This window comes from Gopherus evgoodei, chromosome 1 (assembly GCF_007399415.2).
Source record: "Gopherus evgoodei ecotype Sinaloan lineage chromosome 1, rGopEvg1_v1.p, whole genome shotgun sequence".
Classification (NCBI taxonomy): Eukaryota; Metazoa; Chordata; order Testudines; family Testudinidae; genus Gopherus; species Gopherus evgoodei.
In genome coordinates, this window is record NC_044322.1 from 342,214,202 (window position 1) to 342,235,122 (window position 20,921).

Genomic DNA, 20,921 nt, shown 5'->3' on the forward strand with positions numbered 1-20,921 from the left:
AATTTTGGATTCATTGAGAAATTTTGGCAAATTTGGTTTTGTTCCACTGTGGAACAAACCAAAATGTCAAAAAAGAACCCTGAAATTTCCTGCAGGCTGAAAAATTCACATTTTAGCCTGTTGTAATATTATATACCCCTGGGGCACAGGGAGGAACTCAGGGACTGCAATTATGCTTGGCCCTTATGTGAACCATCTAAGTAGGGAAAAGAGTCTTTGCATCTTGCTCCTCCATCCTCCTCTCCCTCCACACCTCCATGCCCATACGTAAATGTCAGGCACAATATATCAGCTTCTTAAATCCTCATAAGGGTTTGGATTACAAAGAAGAGAAAATTCCTGACTTTTTAAAAAAGTCTTGTACCTGCTAAGTTATCTCCCCTCTGTATTCCTTACTGCATCTCTCTTCTATGTGTCTGCCTTTTAGGATACCAGCTTTTTTGTGCAGTGACTTAATTTTTGTGCATTATACAGGGCCAAGCATACCGTTGGCACAATATATATAATTTTTAAAATGAGGGAAATTTATACAGGAAAAACAGCTGTTGGGGTTAGAGGGGTTGAGCACCTGCAGCTCCTACTGATGGCAATGGCAGTTGCAGGTGCTAAGCACTGCTGGGATTTGTCCTATTATATTTTGAAGACAAACATAACTCAGATAAATCTAGAGAGGGGACCTGGACTGTGGTTGTGTATGAAAATCCTCAACATAAATGAGCACACACTGTAACGCAGAAGAGAAAGGGAGTTCAGAGAGATGCTAATGACTTTCATGGAAGCAGTACATGTCTTAGAGCTGTGGATGCACAGCTGCCACAAAGCATTGAACATTCTTTGATAAACTAGATTCCCAAGGAAACACCTGGTTGTTTACAGTTCTGGCTGTACAGATTTATACAAGATAGGTGAGGTGACTCAAAGAAGAACTCTGTGAAGCTTAAGTATCAGAGGGGTAGCCGTGTTAGTCTGGATCTGTAAAAGCAGCAAAGAATCCTGTGGCACCTTATAGACTAACAGACGTTTTGGAGCATGAGCTTTCGTGGGTGAATACCCACTTCTTCAGAGGCCTCTGAAGAAGTGGGTATTCACCCACGAAAGCTCATGCTCCAAAACGTCTGTTAGTCTATAAGGTGCCACAGGATTCTTTGCTGCTTCTGTGAAGCTTGGAAGCTTGTCTCTTCCACCACCGGAAGTTGGTCCTCATTCACCTTGTCTCTCTCATGTCCCGGGACCAACATAGCTACAACACTGTGAACAGATTTATACACATGGACATACAGATCTTCAAATATTATCTGATGGCTTTTACATCCTTTTATCTATTCTTTGGATGGATGGATTTTTGCATCTCAGATGCATTCTAGCTGGTCAATAGGACATGCTGAGAATATGGTGACTACATGGTGCTTTGGATCAGAGCCAAACACCTTAAAATAAAGAGTGTTCTGTGTCAATAGTTGTTTGTGGGATGCATAGAGCCATTCAGTGTTTTTTGAGCACTGTTGTATAATTAGTTATTTTTATTTCTAAGTTAATGTTTTCAGTGGAAGCCTCCTTTATATTTGTGCTTGTTTATTTTTACCCCCTGAACCAGCATTCTGTTTGGGAAGAGTGTTTCCCATCAGGAAGTGAAATGCTGTTGCTTTTCATAGCAGAGGAACACAAGAACATTGGAGGCAAGTGGGAAATATTCACTGTGCATTTATTTTCATGAATTTTTAAATTATTTTTTCCAGTTCTTTCCACCATATGTTCATTATTTTCACCATACTGATTTTTCGTTAAGCTGCAGTAAGACGTTTAAGGAAGGGGGTTATATATCATTTTGCTAAAGTTGCGACATGTTTTTTTTTAATGTTCTGAGTATGCTGATCTCCCTAATGGAGTTAATCACAGGGAGCACAGATAAGTAAGTAAATAGAATTGGTGATCTGTAGAAATGCTAAAGAATGAATAAAAAAAATTCTGTAGAAAAATTGAACGAGTTGCTTTTTCATTGTTAAGAATTTTTCCAAGTCACTGCAAAGTGGCTCCTTTTACAAAAAATAAACATAAACTCTGAGGATGTTGTGTGTGCTTCGTGTACTATGTGCTTTTTCTGATGGTCAAGTGCCTAACGCCCAGAAACGTCAGTAATTTTCGGGAAGCATCTACAGAAGGAAAGAAGGGACAGGAGCAGGTTCCCCAAACTGCTGCTCCTTCCCAACTTGTTGAAGGATGTGCAGTGTTAGATCTTTGTCCTCTCCCACTTTCTGATTGGCTTTTGAAGAGAGTGGGACTTCTGTCCATCTCCATTCTCACTGCTGTTACTCTTTTGATTGAGCCATTTAAAGTCTATTGCAAGGGGTTCTCAAACTGGGCTTTGTGACCCCCTCAGGGGTTGCATATTTGTTATATGGGGTGTCATAAGCTGTCAGCCTCCACGCCCAACCCCAAGTTGGCTCCAGCAATTTATAATTTATTTATAATTTATAAAAGTGTTAAATATAAACAAAAGTTTATAATTTCTAAGGGGAGTCACACTCAGAGGTTTGCTGTGTGAAAAGGGGTCACCAATGCAAAAATTTGAGACCCAGTGGTCTATAGCTTATTGCCAGTCAGCCAGTGGAGATCTGCTCCACTTCCAACTGTGCAGTCAGGGATCACTGTGCATGTGTGCTACCACCTCCCTAACATCAACTCTAAGGGCCCAATCCTGCACCACTGAAGTTAGTGGGAATTTTAACATGGACTTCATGAGAACAGGAGTTGACCCAAAGAGTGTGGGAATGAGTCAGAGACATGGACTCCCACCCCTGGGCAGAAGGCAAGTAGTTGCATGTGCGCACCACAATCACACCGAGGGGAAGTTGCCCTCAGTGCACCTGTAGCACTCTGCCAGTACAGATTCAAACTGGGTCCAGTGGCTGTAGTTGGAATTGAGTTAAGCTTAATGCCAGTGAAAAACATGATTTCTTATGTGGCACAGATCTTGTTTTAAATAAAAATTGAATTACTTTGCCAGTCGATTTCAGATTCACATATTAAATACATCTATAGAGAAGAAAGGAAAAATACCACACAAAGACCAGGTAATTTTAACAAAGTTTAACCACAAATGTGTAAGAGCAAGCGTATGCAGAAAGCTGTAACAGCCTGGATATCTCTTCAGTAGTGTCACTGTTTGAAAGAATGAGAGACAAGTTCAAAAGTGCCAACCAGACTTTCTTTGAAGCTGCCATCTAGTCAGGGGAAAATGTCTCTCATAGCTTGACATCTAGACTCCAAGAATGCCCACTAAAGCATAGTCTACATGTAAAACTTTGGTTGACCTAGCTATGTTGCTCAGAGGTGTGAAAAATTCATTGTTGGCTATCCCTCAATACAAGGATGATGTCTGCCAGAGGGGAAAAGGTCACTGATGAGATTTAACATGGCTGAGGAGCACAGTCCGTGCTCTATGTATGATAGGTGGTTTCTTGGAGAAGGCACAATGCTGGCCGGGATGCTGTACATTTTTCTTCCTCCTCTGCCATTTCTCAACCTTTAGAGCAAGGTGATTCCCTTCAAAATGAGCTGAGGCTTCATGTATGATGTGATGCCATTGCAGTCTATTGCCAGCCAGCTCTTCCCAATTTGTGGGGTCAGTGCCCCAAAATTCACACTTCTGAGTGATGTACTTAAGCCATCCTAAGCCTCGGTATAGATATCGCAAGGTTGACAGAAGACTTCTTCCATCAACCTAACTACCACCACTTGAGGGGTGGATTTACTACAGTGACAGAAAAGTAAATCCACCCCTCAAGGATTTACTCTGTAGCAAGTGTATATGTCACAACACTACAGGTGCATAGCTGCAGCACTGCAGGTGTGCCACTGTAGTACCTGTAGTGTAGACATAGCCTCGGAGGATAAGAAGGGCTAGGAAACTGAAATGATGTAATTGGCACCTCACCAACTTTTAATTACTGGGAAAGAAGTCCAAAGATAACATTTCAAAGAAACCTTTGTTTTAAAAGATGCTTTTATCAAGGTCAATATGGTGAGGGAGATTTTAATGTAAACAGGAAAGGATTGGGGGAAGGTTAAGTGAGGAGGGGAAAAGCACAAGAGTCCTCCAAAACTGGATAAAACCATGAAGTCTTTCTATCAAAAAGTGTAATTAGCACTTCTTTAAAAATTTGAGAAAATTGCTTAGCAGTCAAAGTGTGCATGTTGTGTGCATGTTTTGTGTGTGTGCGTGTGTGCGTGTGCGTGTGCAAAAGGGCTCGAATTCTACAGCAATCCCCATTCATCATACCATTTAACTGAAGATGATTGGAAGTGAATTAAAACCAAATTAGAGCTCAAAAATAATTGTAAATTGGAAATCATCCAGTGGAGATTTTTCTAGTGGGATCTCAGAGATCTGTTAAATGTATTTAGCAATGATCTGGAAGAAAAATGTTGCTAGTAAAATTTACAGATAACACAACAATTGGTGGAGTGATAAATAATGATAAAGACAGGTCAGTCCTACAATACAATCTGGGTCATTTGGCAAACTGAGCTCACTTGAACAAGATGCACTTTAATATAGCCAAATGCAAGGTCTTACTTCTAGGAACAAAGAAAGTAGGTCACACTTACAGGATGAGAGACTGTATTTGGAAAGCAATGACTCTGAAAGAGACTTAGGGGTCATTGTGGGTAAACCAACTGGATGTGAGCTGCCAGTGCCATGTGGTGGCTAAAAACTAATATGGGCCTTGTGTGAATAAAAAGGGATGGAAATAGGGAGGTGTTATTATCACTGTATACCACATTAGTAAGATCCATATTGGAATACCATGTCCAGTTCTGGATGTTGACAAATTGGAAGGAGCTTAGAAAAGAGCTACAATAATAATTTGAGGTCTGGAAAATCTTTTGTTCAGTGAAAGACTAAAGAAGCTCATTTATTTAGTTTATGTAACAGGTGACCTGATGGTATATAACGTACCTACAGCGGGAGAAGATTTCTGATAGTTGAGGGTAGAGCTGGTTGAAGAACAGATTTTTGGGTTTGCTGGCTATTCCAAAAAAATAAAAATAAAAATATTTTCGAGTCAACCCAAAACCAGATTTTTCAAAATTTTCAGTGAATTGAAAAGTAAAAAACAATTTTAAATATTTTGTTCAAACCAAAATGAAAACTTTCATTTAAACTAAAATTTTTATGTTTTTAGATTAAAAGAATAAAATATAAACAAAATTTCAAAATAAAAAGCCTTTTCAAATAAACAAAAATGTTTTGTTTTGAAAATGTCTAAATGAAACATTTTTGGTTTTGTTAGAATTTTTATTTGATGGGCAGTTTGTAGGGTTTTCTTTAACTGAAATAATTCAGTGACACTGACACAAATTTGCAAAATGTTCTGATGTCATTAAATCTTCATTTTTTGCCAAAAAAGTTTTGGTTAAAAAATGTCATCCAGCTCTAGTTAAAGGGCTCTTTAACCTAGAAGACAAAGGCACAACAAAATCCAGTGGCTGGAGTCTGAAGCTATTGAAGTTCAGGTTGGAAATAAGGTGCATGTTTTTAACAGTGAGGATAGTTAACCAATGGAGCAATTTATATATGTGGATTTTCCATCATTTGAAGTCAGTAGTGGATGTCTCTAAAAAATATGCTCTAGTTCAACCAGAAGCTATAGGGCTGATTAGGATTTACTGGGTGAAATTCTGTGCCGCTTATGAGTAGACTGGATGATTATAATGATGCCTTCTGGCCTTAAAATCTGTGAATCTTTCTGTACCTCTGGGATTGAAGGTGTGTGTTGAGTATTTAATACTCATGTTCACAATCTGGGAACCTGGTCAATTCCCTGCTGCTTTTAGATGTTTCAATAATAGCCTAAAGGATATCCCCCCCATCTGTTTCTGGGTAGAAGGTTGTGATTGTTTGTTACGGATATACACTTCACTATGATCATCCATGCCTTATTGTCACCTCTAGATTACTATTCACAGGTTTATTCCTTGAATTTATCTAGAATTTGAAGCTGGTGCAGAATTTGTCAGCTCACTTTTTAAGCTGTGTGTCTCACCCTGAGTCATTGTCCATGATCAGCACTAGCTCCTGTTGCCTCCTGAGTGGATTTTAAGGTGTTGGTTTTGATCTACAAAGCCCTAAATGATTTACTTGAGAGACCACTTTTCTCTCTGAACAGTAGTGGCAATCTCTGAAGATAGTCAAATTGGAGCTCCCTTGGCTTAATAAAAACGAGGAGTCCAGTGGCACTTTAAAGACTAACAGATTTATTTGGGCATAAGCTTTTGAGGGTAAAAAACTTAGTGGGTTTTTTACCCATGAAAGCTTATGACCAAATAAATCTGTTAGTCTTTAAAGTGCCACTGGACTCCCCATTGTTTTTGTGGATACAGACTAACACAGCTATCCCTCTGATACTTGGTTTAATAGAGAGGATGCTGCTGGGTATTCTTCACGAAGGTAACTCCAGCTTTGAAAATCACTCCAACTCTGATCACACATGGCTGGAATCAGTAGGGTGTGTTGCAAAGGTCATCTGTTTGCTTTTGAGGAAGATCTAGAATTCTCAGGAGAATGGCAAAGGGGAATTTTTGTTTATTTTCTATGCTTGGTCATTGTTGGTTGGGTGAGTAAGAGATTAAGCATAATTGCTAGGGTTGCATTTCATAAGAATTGTACTTCAAAACATTTGTCAAGAAGCCTAGAGCCAGTGGTGTCTATTCTTATCAGAACTGAAATAAATAGACCTGAGAATAAATACCAACTCAATATAAGCATTTTGAAGTATAATCACATAACATCTAACATGAACATTTTTATACATGAATGTACTGCTGCCATTTGCTTTCCTTTTTAATCAGACTCACAATATGCTTAGTCAATGTGACTGTTTTCTGAGTTGAAGGGTCAATATTTGAAGAAAGTAATGAGAAACAAGGTATTTACTTTTGATAACTGCATTATAAAGGACAGTTTAAACATTTAATGTTTAATGTACCATGTAGAAAAGATTAAAGATGTAATAATTCAGTTGAATAAGAATGCCTTCAGTTTCAGGGCACAATTCCAGTGACTTCAGATAGCAAGCCCAAAGGCGTTAAAAATAATGGAACTGTGCACTAATTTGTAAGCAACAATAAAAGGGATCTGAGTAGAAGAAAGGTTGCTGTCTGCTAGTGTTGTTGCGTTGTTTTAGTGATACAATTCTTTTATCTAATGATGAACTACAGTGAATTCCAAAGAGTTGTTTATGTAAGACATCCACATTCAAAAATACATAAAAAGTTGTTGCAACAAAATGAAAAAGAATTTAAAGTGATAGAACTCTTATAAAAATTGCTAAATTTGTTGGTAGAGTTTTTTGCATTCTTTTAAAGATTATGGGCCTGATCCTTAATTTGTGCAAATCTATGAAGATAGTGGAACAACATTGATTTACACCATCTGAAAACCTGGCCTTTTGGGAAAAAAAAAACAAAAACAAACTCAGTGTTACTGTGTCATGAAAAATTACAATTGCAAATTGTTTGGGCCACATTCAACGTTGGTGAAAGCAGAGGGCAACTCCACTGACACTAGTGGAATTAACTTTGACTATACCATGACCTTTTGGTCTTGATTTCCATATTGTCATTCCTGAAAGCAAAATGCTGTAGATGTAGATACATTACATAACACTATTAAAACATTGCAATGAGTCTTTGAAATATGCTGCTTTTTATCCTACCTTTCTGTCTTTCTCTTAGGAATTATGTCCGATCGCCAGTTTGGAAATCAGTTTATGTGCAGTGTGGTTGCATCTCATGTGAGTCATCTACCAACAACAAATCTCAGTTTCGTTTGGATTGCTCCACCTGCAGGAACAGGCTGTGTGAATTTCATGTAAGTTTGTGGAACAATTATCAAAAACAATAAGGTTGTTTTATTGTTGAAAGGCTAAATAAATACAATAAATACTAGTTCAGTATAAACATTTTGAAGTATAATCACATAAATCTCCCATGAAATTTTTTTACATGAATATACTATGCTGCCATTTGCTTTCTTATTAATCAGAATAACAATATGTTTCGTCAGTGTGACTGTTGTTTGCAAATAGTTAAACTGTCCAAACTCTCTGCACTATAAACTTCCAAATATAAGGATTATGGGCTCAGTCCTGCAAAGTGTTGAATTCAACAGGAATTAAGAGCACTGAGCATCTTGGAGTTGACCAGCACCTGGCAGAATCAGGCTCTTATACTTTAAGGAGTGAAAGAATTAGGTAAACATTTTCTCACTTCACTTCTCGATGCCTTTTCCCATTTACACAGGGTTGGAGGTATCCACTATTCTTCACCATTCTTTCCAGTCCATAACGGCTTTGTAGGTCTTGGGGTTCCGGTCCTTTTCTCTTCTAACTTCTCTTGAGAGAGTCTTTCCATCATATCCTCAGTCTTCCAGATCCTTTCTTGTTGTTGTCTTCTCCCCACGCTTTCTTTGCTTATCATTCCTTACCCATTCATATCACATATGCAGCCCACCTCAAATGTGCACTGTCCAGCCTATCTATCTCTGAGAGTCTCAAGTCCACACCTGGGAGAATTCCGTGCCACCGCGCACACGCAGAATTCATTTTTTCCACAGAAAATACATTTTGCCCAAGAAGTGCTGCAATTCTGCCTTTTTCCCACCAGAAGCTGCTATGGCATCAGAGCAGCCAGCAGCATGGATGCAGCCAGCTGTTCTGGCACCACAGCAGCTTCTGGTAGGCAAAAGTTGGAACTGCAGCATTTCTGGGGCCTAATGTATTTTCTGTGGAGAAAAAAAAATTCTGTGCATGTGCAGGTGCAGAATTCTCCCAGGAGTTGAAGTCATCACAGCACCCTGTCCACAGACCCAGGTTAAGACAGTCACAGTGGGGCACATGAGGCTTCTGGCAGGAAGACCAGGAGACGCAAAATCTGGAAAGATGTTCCCTGCTGGATTTTTTCACCTGTGTATGCTCACATGCAGTTTTCCTGTTGTTTCCTCCTTTCCCCTCTCTGCTTCATGACTCAGTTTACTGCTTAAATACACATTAATGCAAACACACACTCCTTTGTTAAGGACAGGCCTGTTTGACCAGTTTGGTGCTATATGAGTTTTGAACGTACACTTTTAACATCATATGGGGGAAGTTTATAACTTCACACATATGTTGCTATGTATATTTCACCATAAGATTGACCAGCTAGTTATGAGTTTTCAAATTATACCTCACAAGGCATACATTTTACAGAGATGAGTACAATTGTGTGTATAGTGCAAATACAAGGATGCATTCCATCACAAGCAGATCATCAACATACATCAGTTTTCTCTGTCTCCACAGGCTCAGTTATTTTACTAATTAACTGCATAGGTAGGATGAAGAGAAGTGGACTCAGCACACTGCCTTGTCTCAATCTCACTGTCACTTCAAAACTTTCCGAAATTCCATGTATTGTTATCATCTTAGCTCTTGACCCTCAATACAGCTACTCTGTCATATCCATGTCTTGCAGTCCCCCTCCCATCCATTTCAGTATCCCAGACACCAGCTCATCTAAAACCAAGTCATGCTTTCTCAAGAGCAGTTGTATGTGGTGTAGTAAGTGTGGTGTAGTGGTAGCCCTGTCGGCCGGTGGATATTAGTGAGACAACATGGGTGAGGTAATATCTTTTATTGGATGAACTTCTGTTGGTGAGAGACAAGCTTTTGTGCCATACAGAGCTCTTCTTCAGATCTTGGAGAGATACTCCCAGCATCACAGCAAAATGCAAGGTGGAACAGATTGTTTAGCATAAGTAGTTAGCATATATTACTACCATTCAAGGTAGAGGGTCCGTTAATACCTCTGCAGTCAAAGCACAAAAAGAAGGGGTTAGTGGGTTATAGATTGTTGTAATAAGCCATAAATCCAGTGTCTCTGTTCAGGCCATGATTTTTAGTGTCTAGCAAAGTAATGAATTTAAGCTGCCAAGCTCATCTTTTGAAAGTGTGCAAGTTTCCTTTCAGGATGAGAACTGATAGGTCAGATATAGAGTGATCGCTTTGTGCACAGTGTTCACCCCTGGGTGATAGGGTGTTATGCTCTCCATTTATCATTCTTTCAAACTTCTATCTCACTGCAAATATTGCATATATAGTACCCTTCCCTTCTTAAAGCCATGTTGTCCTTTCATATATTTTCCTCCACCTTGCACCTTAACCCTTACCTTCAAAACTCTCTCAAGAACTTTAAGAGGTTGATTTAGCGGGATGATGACCTGATAGATGCTATGATGCTTTGCACAACCCTTAACCTTTCAAAGAAGGACAATCAGTTCTGTTCTCCAATCATCTGGTATCGTGACAATCCCAGGAAATGCATAATTGTCTGCGAAGCCACTTTATTCCAGTATTTCTAACTGTCCTGATCAAATCAGCAGTTATCTCATCTTCACCAACTGCTTTACCATTCTTCATCTTATTAAGTGCTTTTTCTACCTCCTATACAGAGGTAAATACCACTTGAGGCTTCTCTGTAATTGTCGGTGATGCTTGCACTCACAACTCTCTCTTCTTATTTAACAGTCTTTGGAAATACTTTTTCTAAACCTCTACCATCTTTTTAGGTTTCAGAGTGGTAGCCGTGTTAGTCTGTATCAGCAAAAAGAATGAGGAGTACTCGTGACACCTTAGAGACTAAAAAATTTATTTGAGCATAAGCTTTCATGGGCTAAAACCCATTTCGTCAGATGCATGCAGTGGAAAATACAGTAGGAAGATATATATACACAGAGAACATGAAAAAATGGGTATTGCTCTACCAACTCTAATGAGACTAGTCAATTAAGGTGGGTTATTATCAGCAGGAAAAAATCAAATGGGCCATCCTGATTATCACTACAAAAGTTTTTTTTCTCCTGCTGATAATGGCCCACCTTAATTGACTAGTCTCATTAGAATTGGTATGGCAACACCCATTTTTTCATGTTCTCTATGTATATATATCTTCATAGTGTATTTTCCATTGCATGCATCCGATGAAGTGCGTTTTAGCCCATAAAAGTTTATGCCCAAATAAATTTGTTCATCTTTTTAGGGTTCATCACCACACAGTTCCCATCTTCCAGACCTAAACATTTCTCCATATCTTGTGTTTTGTTGTTCTGTTTTTTTTGTCTACCCCAAAACCAATATCCTGTCATCTTTCCCCAGCTAACATTTTCCAGTGAGACAAAAATGGGGTGGGGTTCAATTTGTAGGTTCATCCAGGTTTTTGAAAGCCTGGCATTTGAGTACGAACTGATTCTTCTAGCCATCGATCATATTGTGGATGTAAATGATCAATTGACTGTGTATATCACTTCATATTTCCACTCACTTTGTGTCCATTCTTAATCCTAGGTATTTAGTAAATGACAGCTCTATTTTGATATTGTCCAGATTGCAAGTCTTGACATAAAACAGAATAAACCTATCATACTGAGATATCAGAAAATCTTAATAGCCAACAACTTTATATTTTTTTCTTTTGGGTAATCCAGTTTGCTTACTACATGTAAAAATCCAGTTTATTAATTCTCCAACTGATTCTCTCCAGTAATTTTGTTTTAAAAGCCTGAATCATCATTAGGTTATATTGTGCCATATTAAGTGCTGTCAGAGTTGCAAAGCATAACTTATCCTCGTATTCTAGCAATGTAATATAATTTTTGTATGTCACCTAAAAAAAATTAGAAAAAGCAATTTCCATTCATCCAGCCTAAAATTTTGGTAAATTAGGTCTTTGAAGGGAAACCCTACAGTAGGGTTGGAATGAAATATTTCAGGCCTGACTCATTCATAAATCAAATTAAAGCCAGACTGTGCCATAATTATATAGGTAAACAATTCAAACAGTTTGAGGTTTCTAAGGCTTTCTACATATGTGTCTTTTGTCACTCAGAATAGTGGCATCTGTTATGTTAGTCAAAATGAATTGTGCTGTCTGTGTTTTAGATGAGGATTTTTTTTCCTTTCTACCACCACTGACAAGCTGTGGATATCAAGGTTCCACATACTCTTACTGAAATCTTAAGTTGTTCTTATATTAAAAAAGGAGTTGGTTGGTTGGTTGGGAACGTAAGTGCAGGTGGGTAATGTAATGACTACTGATAGGCTGCTTTTTAAATTTTAGTCTTTAATAATATTCTGTACTAACAATGTGGCATTCTTTCTATTCTTAGGACACAGTGATCATAGATTGGATGTTAATATATCACAAACTGCAGTGACTATCCTATTTTTTTAACCTCAAATACTAAACTGGAATCAGAAAGTAGTTAAGATTAATGATGGTGGCCTTTTCGGAATATATACATGCCTCTTTATTTTCATGATTCAACTAGAGCTGTTTCCTGTAGCACATAGCATTGCACAGCAGCTGTGCATAGTGACTCAAAGGAAATTTACTTTTACATCATCGCAAGTTATTATTATTATTTATTATTGTATTATCATAGCTCTTAGGAGCCCTAGTCATGGATGTGGATCCATTGTGCTAAGCACTGTACAAACAGAACAAAGAGACCATCCCTGCCTCAAAGAGTTTATAATCTAAATAAACAAGACAGATGCAGGTGGGGGAAGGGATAGAACACACAGACAAAGAGAACAAATGTCATCTTAATGCCACAGTTTTGTTTATTTTACTTGTTTGAGTTTAGTTAGCAGGGGATGGACTAAATGGAAAGAAAAATGAAGGGAAGAGGATGAGTGGGACAGGTGCAGATGAAGCTGAGGTGAAGAGACTGGAAGAAAGGGAGGAGTAGGGTAGGGTTGAAGCAGGCAACTAATCAGCACAGGGCAGAGAAGGTCCTGTCAAAACTTCAGAAAGATATCCAAGAACCAAAGATCCCAGCTTTGGGTGCTTCTGTCCTAGTGGCTGGAGATGCTGGCTAGCTCATCTTTGCAGTTTATGGCCAAGCCCATGTGGCAGGGCAGGGGAGGGGGAAGACACTGCTTGGGTCCTGGTGCCCCCAGAGTAGGGGGTTTTCTCTGTAAGGTTCTGGGTCTGGCAGGGTGCTAGTGGGAGAGGTGCCTTGACTGGACCCCATTTTCCTCACTTTTCCTTATTGCAGCAGTCCTTGCTTTGGCTGCTTCTCCCCAACTGGCTAAAGATTCTGGCTACCATTGACAAAATATTGTCACTGCGGTTTTTTGCATTTGTTTAATTTCCATGTTCTGAAAAGTTAACTTAATAAAAGACTTCATAACTAATATAACTTTCATAATAGCTGCAATATTTTTATTGGCCTCATACACATTCTGCAGGTTCTGTAACAAATACAAAGCAAAAAGTAGTAAGTGGGACATATTGTTGCTGCTGTGTCTAGCTTTACTGGAGTACTGTACCACAAAATAATAACTCCTAAAGAATGGCATTAATTTGCTGCTAGTTGCTACCCTGAAAGATATAGTAACACAAAATCATTCATTTTTCCATATTTTTCCTCCTCTCTCTTTAAAAAAATGTAAAAGATCAAGTGTTGCAGAAATAAGAACTGAAAACGTTACATCAAATTTTACAACACTCTTAACCAAATAAATAGATGCCAGTATTTACTCAATTGCAGAAAAGAGCATAAACTCAGATGGCCACATTCAGACAGATATAAGTGAATATGCAACTCTACTGAAATCAATGGATTGCACCCACTTACACCATATTGGATTTGAAACTAGCGGTGTGAATAGTGGATTTTTTGGTTTACTGGCAATTCCAAAGATAAACATAAAAATATCTAGGTCAAAATTTTAAGTGAAACAAAAAGTAAAACAACATTGTGTTTGATCAGAAAAAAACCCATTTCATTTCAATTTCCAGCATTTTTTAAAATTAAAAAATGTAAAAAAAATAAAATAAAATAAACTTCAAAACAAAAAGCTGTTTTGAACTGAAAAATTAGAATCTTTCTTTTTGAAAATTTCAAAGGAATATTTTTATTCTGAATTTTGTTTCCCCCCTCAACTGAAATAATTTGGCAAATAGAAATTGTAAAAATATTTCATCTGCACTTTTCTGTCAAAAAAAAGTCTTGGTCCAAAAATTTACATTTGGAGAGATATAAGTGGAGGTGGAAAGTTCTATTTTCCAGTTCAAAACAACCTTTTGTTTGAAGCTTCCTTTGTATAATGATTCCTCCTTGCAGCTAACTGAAAGTATAGAAACTGTTAATCCAGCTCTAGTCCATACTTTGAGTTAGCTGGGAGGAGGAGTCATTATACAAAGAAATCCAGAGCAGGATATGAAGATGTTTTTCCTTCTTTCTACCCTATTTTATTTCCTTTTCTTCTCAGATGTTTGTTTCTCTTTTAAAGGATTGCTCATGAAATAATTGTTGGTCTACCCAAGTCTGGGATTTTCAGGTCATTTATAGGAGTGGTGACTTTCCAAAACATGTTTTTGCTAGCATTTTGCATTGAATTCCCTTCTTCCTAAACCAGTATTTTGTATAATTTTCACTTTCAAGGACAGTTGGAAGACAGGCCTATGAAAAACTAAAAGTTACTATAACTGCAGATTTACATTTAAACAAATTTACAGTGGGTTTTCAAAAGCCCTCAGTGCTTGCATAAAACTGTTCCCACTGATACTGATGGGAATTTTCCCATTGACTTAATGGGAGCACAGTATAGGCCATCAACGTCACTATGGAAACCCTACCTTTAATTGTTTATATAAACAGTTAATGTATACACTAAGCGAAGTATCTGTCCAAGGAAAATGTAAGCAATTATGGTTCTGAATCATCATCAAACATCCATGTCTACTGAGCACCACTGCACCAGCCAGAGTGACCCAATGATCTACATCGTGTAGTGAAGTTCCCGGGATCGGCTCAACCCTGTAAATCCCGAATCTCTGGGTCAGCCCTACGGGCAGCAACATATAGGAACAGGGCATGCACCCCTTTACCTATTGATGGAGAGCTTGAGAGCAGGTGGTTATTGGGGCATTTTGTCCATCCTTGTGACTTGGCTGAAGAGCTTACAATGCTGCCTTTTTAATATAATGAGTGATGATGGAAGGCCAGATCTCTGCAAGATTATTTTATTTCTCACAAAGTCAAACCACTGTATGCTGAGGATTTGGTGTTGACTGCATGTATGGAATGTCTCTAACCACTCCAAGTCTGCTTGTAAAAGGGTCCTGGTTTCTGACCAGTATAGTGATAGAGATAGTATATAGGTTTTATAGATCTGGAACTTTGTCTCAGCATGAAGACATTTGTGCATCCATAAATGAGACATGGACTTCATGGAAGGGATGGAAAGATCCATTTGTCAAAGAAAATCCTGTTTGCTGCAACCATTTGAGCTGTGCTTGGGTTCTGGTGGCCCAATTCTGACGTTCTGGACCTTGATCGTCTGCCATGACATATTCAATCCCATAGTATGGGCAATGTCTTAAAGACCTTGGGAGATGCGGATGAAATTCTCTGACTTCTCCACAGGCAAGGTACTATCACTGGCATAGTCCTGGTTGGTGAACACTTCTTGACCAACCTTGATTCCAAGGTGTGAAGCAGCAAATCCTAATATTCAGTCAATAGCTCAGCAGAATAGTACCAGGTCAAGAATACAGCTCTGCTGCACATGTGAGGCTGTGCAGAAACGTGGTGAAAGCTGTGATCCAACACACACTTTCACACCAATACAGGTATGAAGATTACACACCATGCCACTGCTGAAACAATCGGCTTCGGATGGTCTCTCAAGAAACCTTGGCCTTCTGAAGAGTTCTTGCTGTATTAGCAAAAAAGGCAGAAGCACACAAACAGGGAGTTGTCCAAGAACATAAACAGCTGAAAGGCATATTCCAGGCCACGGCAAAATGTGACCATGAGATCTACATCAACTAACTGACTGACAAAGCCTAAAGTACAACAACCTGCATCCTGCCTGAACCATCACATACTTGCCTGGTAGCCATAAATAGCCTTCTAACATCCTCCTCACAAAACCAGACAGCTCTCTTTGCTCATTGATAGACGAGGTCCTGGACTGATAGGAAACACATTATGAAAGCTCACTGAACTACACACCTGCTGACAACTGTCCAGAACTACATGAACCACATGGCTGCAGACGTAGGTGCAAGCACTGATCCTCTGTCACTTGAGGAATATGCAAGGCCATCTAAAAGTTATGGAATGGACATGCTGCTGAACCTGATAGTATTCCACCTCAGCTGCTCAAAGGTGTCTTGGAACCAGTGAACAACTGCCTGCATCAACTTAAAAGTGTGGCCTTCAGGCAAAGTACCAGCATCATATGTCCATGTATAAGGGCAACTACAGGCTGATCTCATTGCTCTTCATCACTGTTCTACTTGGTAGGATGTAGCTGCTCCTTAACAGACATCTTGACAAAATTAACTTTTAAACAACACGTCACCATCTTTAACTGCTAATCTAGTTTAAAAATTAGTGTGACTTTAATATGTATGAAATGTGCCAGAATGAGTACCCAGGAGACTGTTTATCAACAGAACAGGAACAGCACAGACAGCAGTAATGCAAGTCTCTCCATGCTGTTGCCAGTATGTCTGTCTCAATTCAGCCTCTATAGCCATTCAGTCCTTAACCTCTGCTGAGATTGATAACAAAGTTGCTAATTAGTGCCAGTTATGGGGGTGGATTTTTTTTGTAATGTTGATACTTCTGCCATGAGAACTTGACAGAAACCACCAAACCAATCTTTCACAGGCCACCTAATAGCTATCCTATAGTAACAACACTACTGACCTGAGGTGGAGTTCACCAGACATATATGTGTAGGAAAACAAAAAACACAATGAATTCAAGTTAGTAGCATCCACACTTAGATTAATGACATGATTTAAAATATTGTAATGTCTTTATTTAGAAACAGTTTAAAAGACTTCAGGAGTGGAATATAGAATTAAATAATCTCCAGTTTAAGATTGAATTTCAAGTCATCATTATGTTCTGAATTTGGTCATTCTATTAATCCTACACTCTCTATTATTCATTGGAGCATGGTCTCTCATTTACACTGCCTAGCTTCACCGAAAGGTAATCCTTTCAATTTAGGACCAATATTGTATCTCTTTGTAGCTCTTAATCATCTCCATCTCTTACAGTAACCATCATCCCTTAACCCCAGCCAGGCAGGTATGTGAGGAGTATCTTCATTACTGATATGCTTAAATGCCAAGGGCTGGGGAATGGGAATACCAAGATCATTTCTGAATGTTAGGGATAGATCCACCTCTTACTTAAACTCATGTTAATCAGAAGTAACTTGATTGAAGTCACTGGAGTTATACTATTGTAAAATCAGTGAGAGGAGAACCCAGGCCCTTATAGTGAAATCTTGTCACTATTGAAGTCCATGGCAAAACTCCCATGGAGTAGCACCAGGATTTCACCCTTGGTCTCTCTGTGCTCTGTTAGAGCTCAATCCTAAAAGGGACTGAGCACACTCAACTCTCATTGAGGTCAATGCAAGATTAAGTTTCTTCTCTTCTTTTCTCAGCCCAGTTCTGTTTATAATTTTATGTAGTCTGATTATTCATATTATGTGTAGGATCATGTGAATACACACTTATACTGCAAGTCACATAGGGCTAGATTCTGATACCTTTATTCATGCTCTCTCTTGACTCATGCTGTACTCTCTTTACACTTTACTCCATAGGTAGTCCCACTGAAATCAGTGGGTACTATATATCATGAGTAAAGGTGTCAGAATCTGGGCCATAGTGATGACATGCATTAATTTTACAAGATCTGTTCTGTCTCTGTGCAATATCAGATAATGAACTATGCTTAGATTGGCAGCACTTGAGCTATTGTTTATTCTTGTTGTCTAAATATCTCAATCAATCAACAATAAATACATACATAGCACTCTTTTACAAATACATCGTTTATGAAAATGAAAAGTACAGATATTTCCAAGCAGTAGAAATCTTCTGATAGCAGCTTAATATGATACATTTGAATATTTCCCTGTCTTCCCACCAGAGATATTTAAAGATGAACTCTGGCAATGTAAATTTAAAAAATATTTAATGTCGAGTAAAGTAGTGTTGTTGGCAAAATTTGGGACTGATCCTAAGATGTGCTGAGCACTTGTGACTCCCAACCAATGGGAGCTGTAAATACTGATTACCTTTCCAAATCAGGCCCTTTATTTGGCCAATAAGTCATTTTACTGTTTGTATGGAAATTTGCATAACATAATATCTTTCTATTAAAATTTGCCGTTTGTTCTTTGAGCTCACACTAACCTAGTTAAGCCCCTGCTTGTATTGACTCCTTTGCAAGATGATACATAACATTATAGCTTAGATTTTAGGATGGGTGCTTTTCTAGATAGCTTCACTTACCAGTTTGTGGAAGTGATAAGGATGACCTCAACTGCAAAAGCAATTTGTGCTTTAATCACTGGAATAATTTACTACGGAAGTCTCTAAATACAATATTATAGAGCAATATTCAGTGTGTTATAGAAAAATATTCTTTTCTATGTGTTTAGAAATGTATATCTGTCATACATTTCTTTTTTTAGTCACTGAAGAAAATATCACTTTGATTGCTGCTAAGAGCACACTGCATGTAACTTGTATGCTAACCTGGAGATTAAACCAGTGTATTAACCACCCATCCTGTGGGGTGTTACTGCCTATTTAAGTATTTATCAAGCATATGTGACAGATTCTGATTGCAAAATGTAAGGTATTATTATTATTAGACCTTGTGGTCATAAAAAATTCCTTTCAAATATGAACTGAATTTGTTAACTTACATAGTGTTGTTTTCCTGAATCTGTAGGTAGCATATAACAATGGATTTAAGAGATTTGAACTGACCCATTCATCTTGATGCATTGTAAATTAAGTCTAATGAAATACTAAAATACTCTTATTTTCTAATAACTTTGTTATCTAATTTGCACAGTTAGTGGAATCATGTGTACATACTGGGTACTTGCATGTGCAAGTGGCCAAAAAAAGGGCAGAAATAGCTGTGGTCCTACAAGTTCCTTTCCTCATTTTTTCCCTTAAGTAAAGCTGAATGTAACAGTAACTTACTAAGGGATAGATTTCAGAGTAGTAGCTGTGTTAGCCTGTATCCGCAAAAAGAACAGGAGTATTGTGGCACCTTAGGGTACGTCTACACTACGGGATAAATTTGATTTAACATAAACAGGTTTTATAAAACAGATAGTATAAAGTTGATGCGCGTGGCCACACTAGGTACATTAATTCGGCGGTGTGCATCCATGGTCCGAGGCTAGGTCGATTTCTGGAGCGTTGCACTGTGGGTAGCTATCCCATAGCTATCCCATAGTTCCCGCAGTCTCCCCCGCCCCTTGGAATTCTGGTTTGAGAGCCCAGTGCCTGATGGACAAAAATCATTGTCGCGGGTGGTTCTGGGTACAGCCTCACCCTCCCTAAGTGAAAGCAGCAGACAACCGTTTCGCGCCTTTTTTCCTGGGTGAACTGTGCAGATGCCATAGCACTGCAAGCATGGACTCCGCTCAGATCAACACCACGATCGTGAACGTTGTAAACACCTCACACATTCTTGTGCAGTCTGTGGTGAACCATGAACTGCAAAGCCAGGCGAGGAGGATTAGGCGGCTATGGCAGCGTGGCGACGAGAGTGATGAGGACATGGAAACTGAATTCTCCTTAACCACGGGCCCCTGCGCTTTGGAGCTCCTGCTGGTAATGGGGCAGGTTCTACCCATTGAACGCCAATTTTGGGCCTGAGAAACAAGCACAGACTGGTGGGACCGCATAGTTTTGCAGGTGTGGGACGATTCGCAGTGGCTGCGAAACTTTCGTATGCGTAAGAGCAATTTCATGGAACTTTGTGACTTGCTTTCCCCTGCCCTGAAACGCCATATTACCAAGATGAGAGCAGCCCTCACAGTGGAGAAGCGAGTGGCAATAGCCCTGTGGAAGCTTGCAACGCCAGACAGCTACCGGTCAGTCGGGAATCAATTTGGAGTGGGAAAATCTACTGTTGGGGCTGCTGTGATGCAAGTAGCCAAAGCAATTACTAAGCTGCTGCTACAAAAGGTTGTGACTCTAGGAAACGTGCAGACCATAGTGGATGGCTTTGCTGCAATGGGATTCCCTAATTGTGGGGGGGGCGATAGATGGAACCCATATCCCTATCTTGGCACCGGAGCACCAGGGCACCCAGTACATAAACCGCAAGGGGTACTTTTCAATGGTGCTGCAAGCACTGGTGGATCACAAAAGACGTTACACCAACATCCACGTGGGATGGCCAGGAAGGGTTCATGACGCTTGCGTCTTCAGAAGCACTGCTCTGTTTAAAATGCTGCAGCAAGGAATTTACTTCCTGGACCAGAAAATAACAGTTGGGGATGTTGAAATGCCTGTAGTTATCCTGTCAGACCCAGCCTACTCTTTGATGCCGTGGCTCATGAAGCCATACACAGGCAGCCTGGACAGTGGTCAGGAGCTGTTCAACTACAGGTTGAGCAAGTGCAGAATGGTGGTAGAATGTGCATTTGGCCGTTTAAAGGTGCGCTGGCGCACATTACTGACTCGCTCAGACCTCAGCCAAACCAATGTCCCCTTTGTTATTGCTGCTTGCTGTGTGCTCCACAATCTCTGTGAGAGTAAGGGGGAGACCTTTATGGCGGGGTGGGAGGCTGAGGCAAATCACTTGGCCGCTGATTACGCGCAGCCAGACACCAGGGCGATTAGAACAGAACACCGGCAAGCAGTGCGCATCAGAGAAGCTTTGAAAATCAGTTTCATCACGGGCCAGGGTACGGTGTGACTGCTGTGTTTGTTTCCCTTGATGAACCACACCCCCTTGATTGACTCATTCCCTGTAAGCAACCCACCCTCCCCCTTCGATTACAGCTTGCTTAAGAAAATAAAGT

General features: G+C 39.4%; 1 protein-coding gene across 1 annotated transcript in view; it reads left to right on the forward strand.

Annotated features, from left to right (window-relative positions):
• RELN (reelin) overlaps positions 1-20,921 on the forward strand; it is a 484,263-nt gene that overhangs the window by 118,713 nt on the left and 344,629 nt on the right. The window contains 1 exon segment of the mRNA XM_030549629.1: positions 7,738-7,873. Within this exon segment, the coding sequence (XP_030405489.1) occupies positions 7,738-7,873 (136 nt within the window).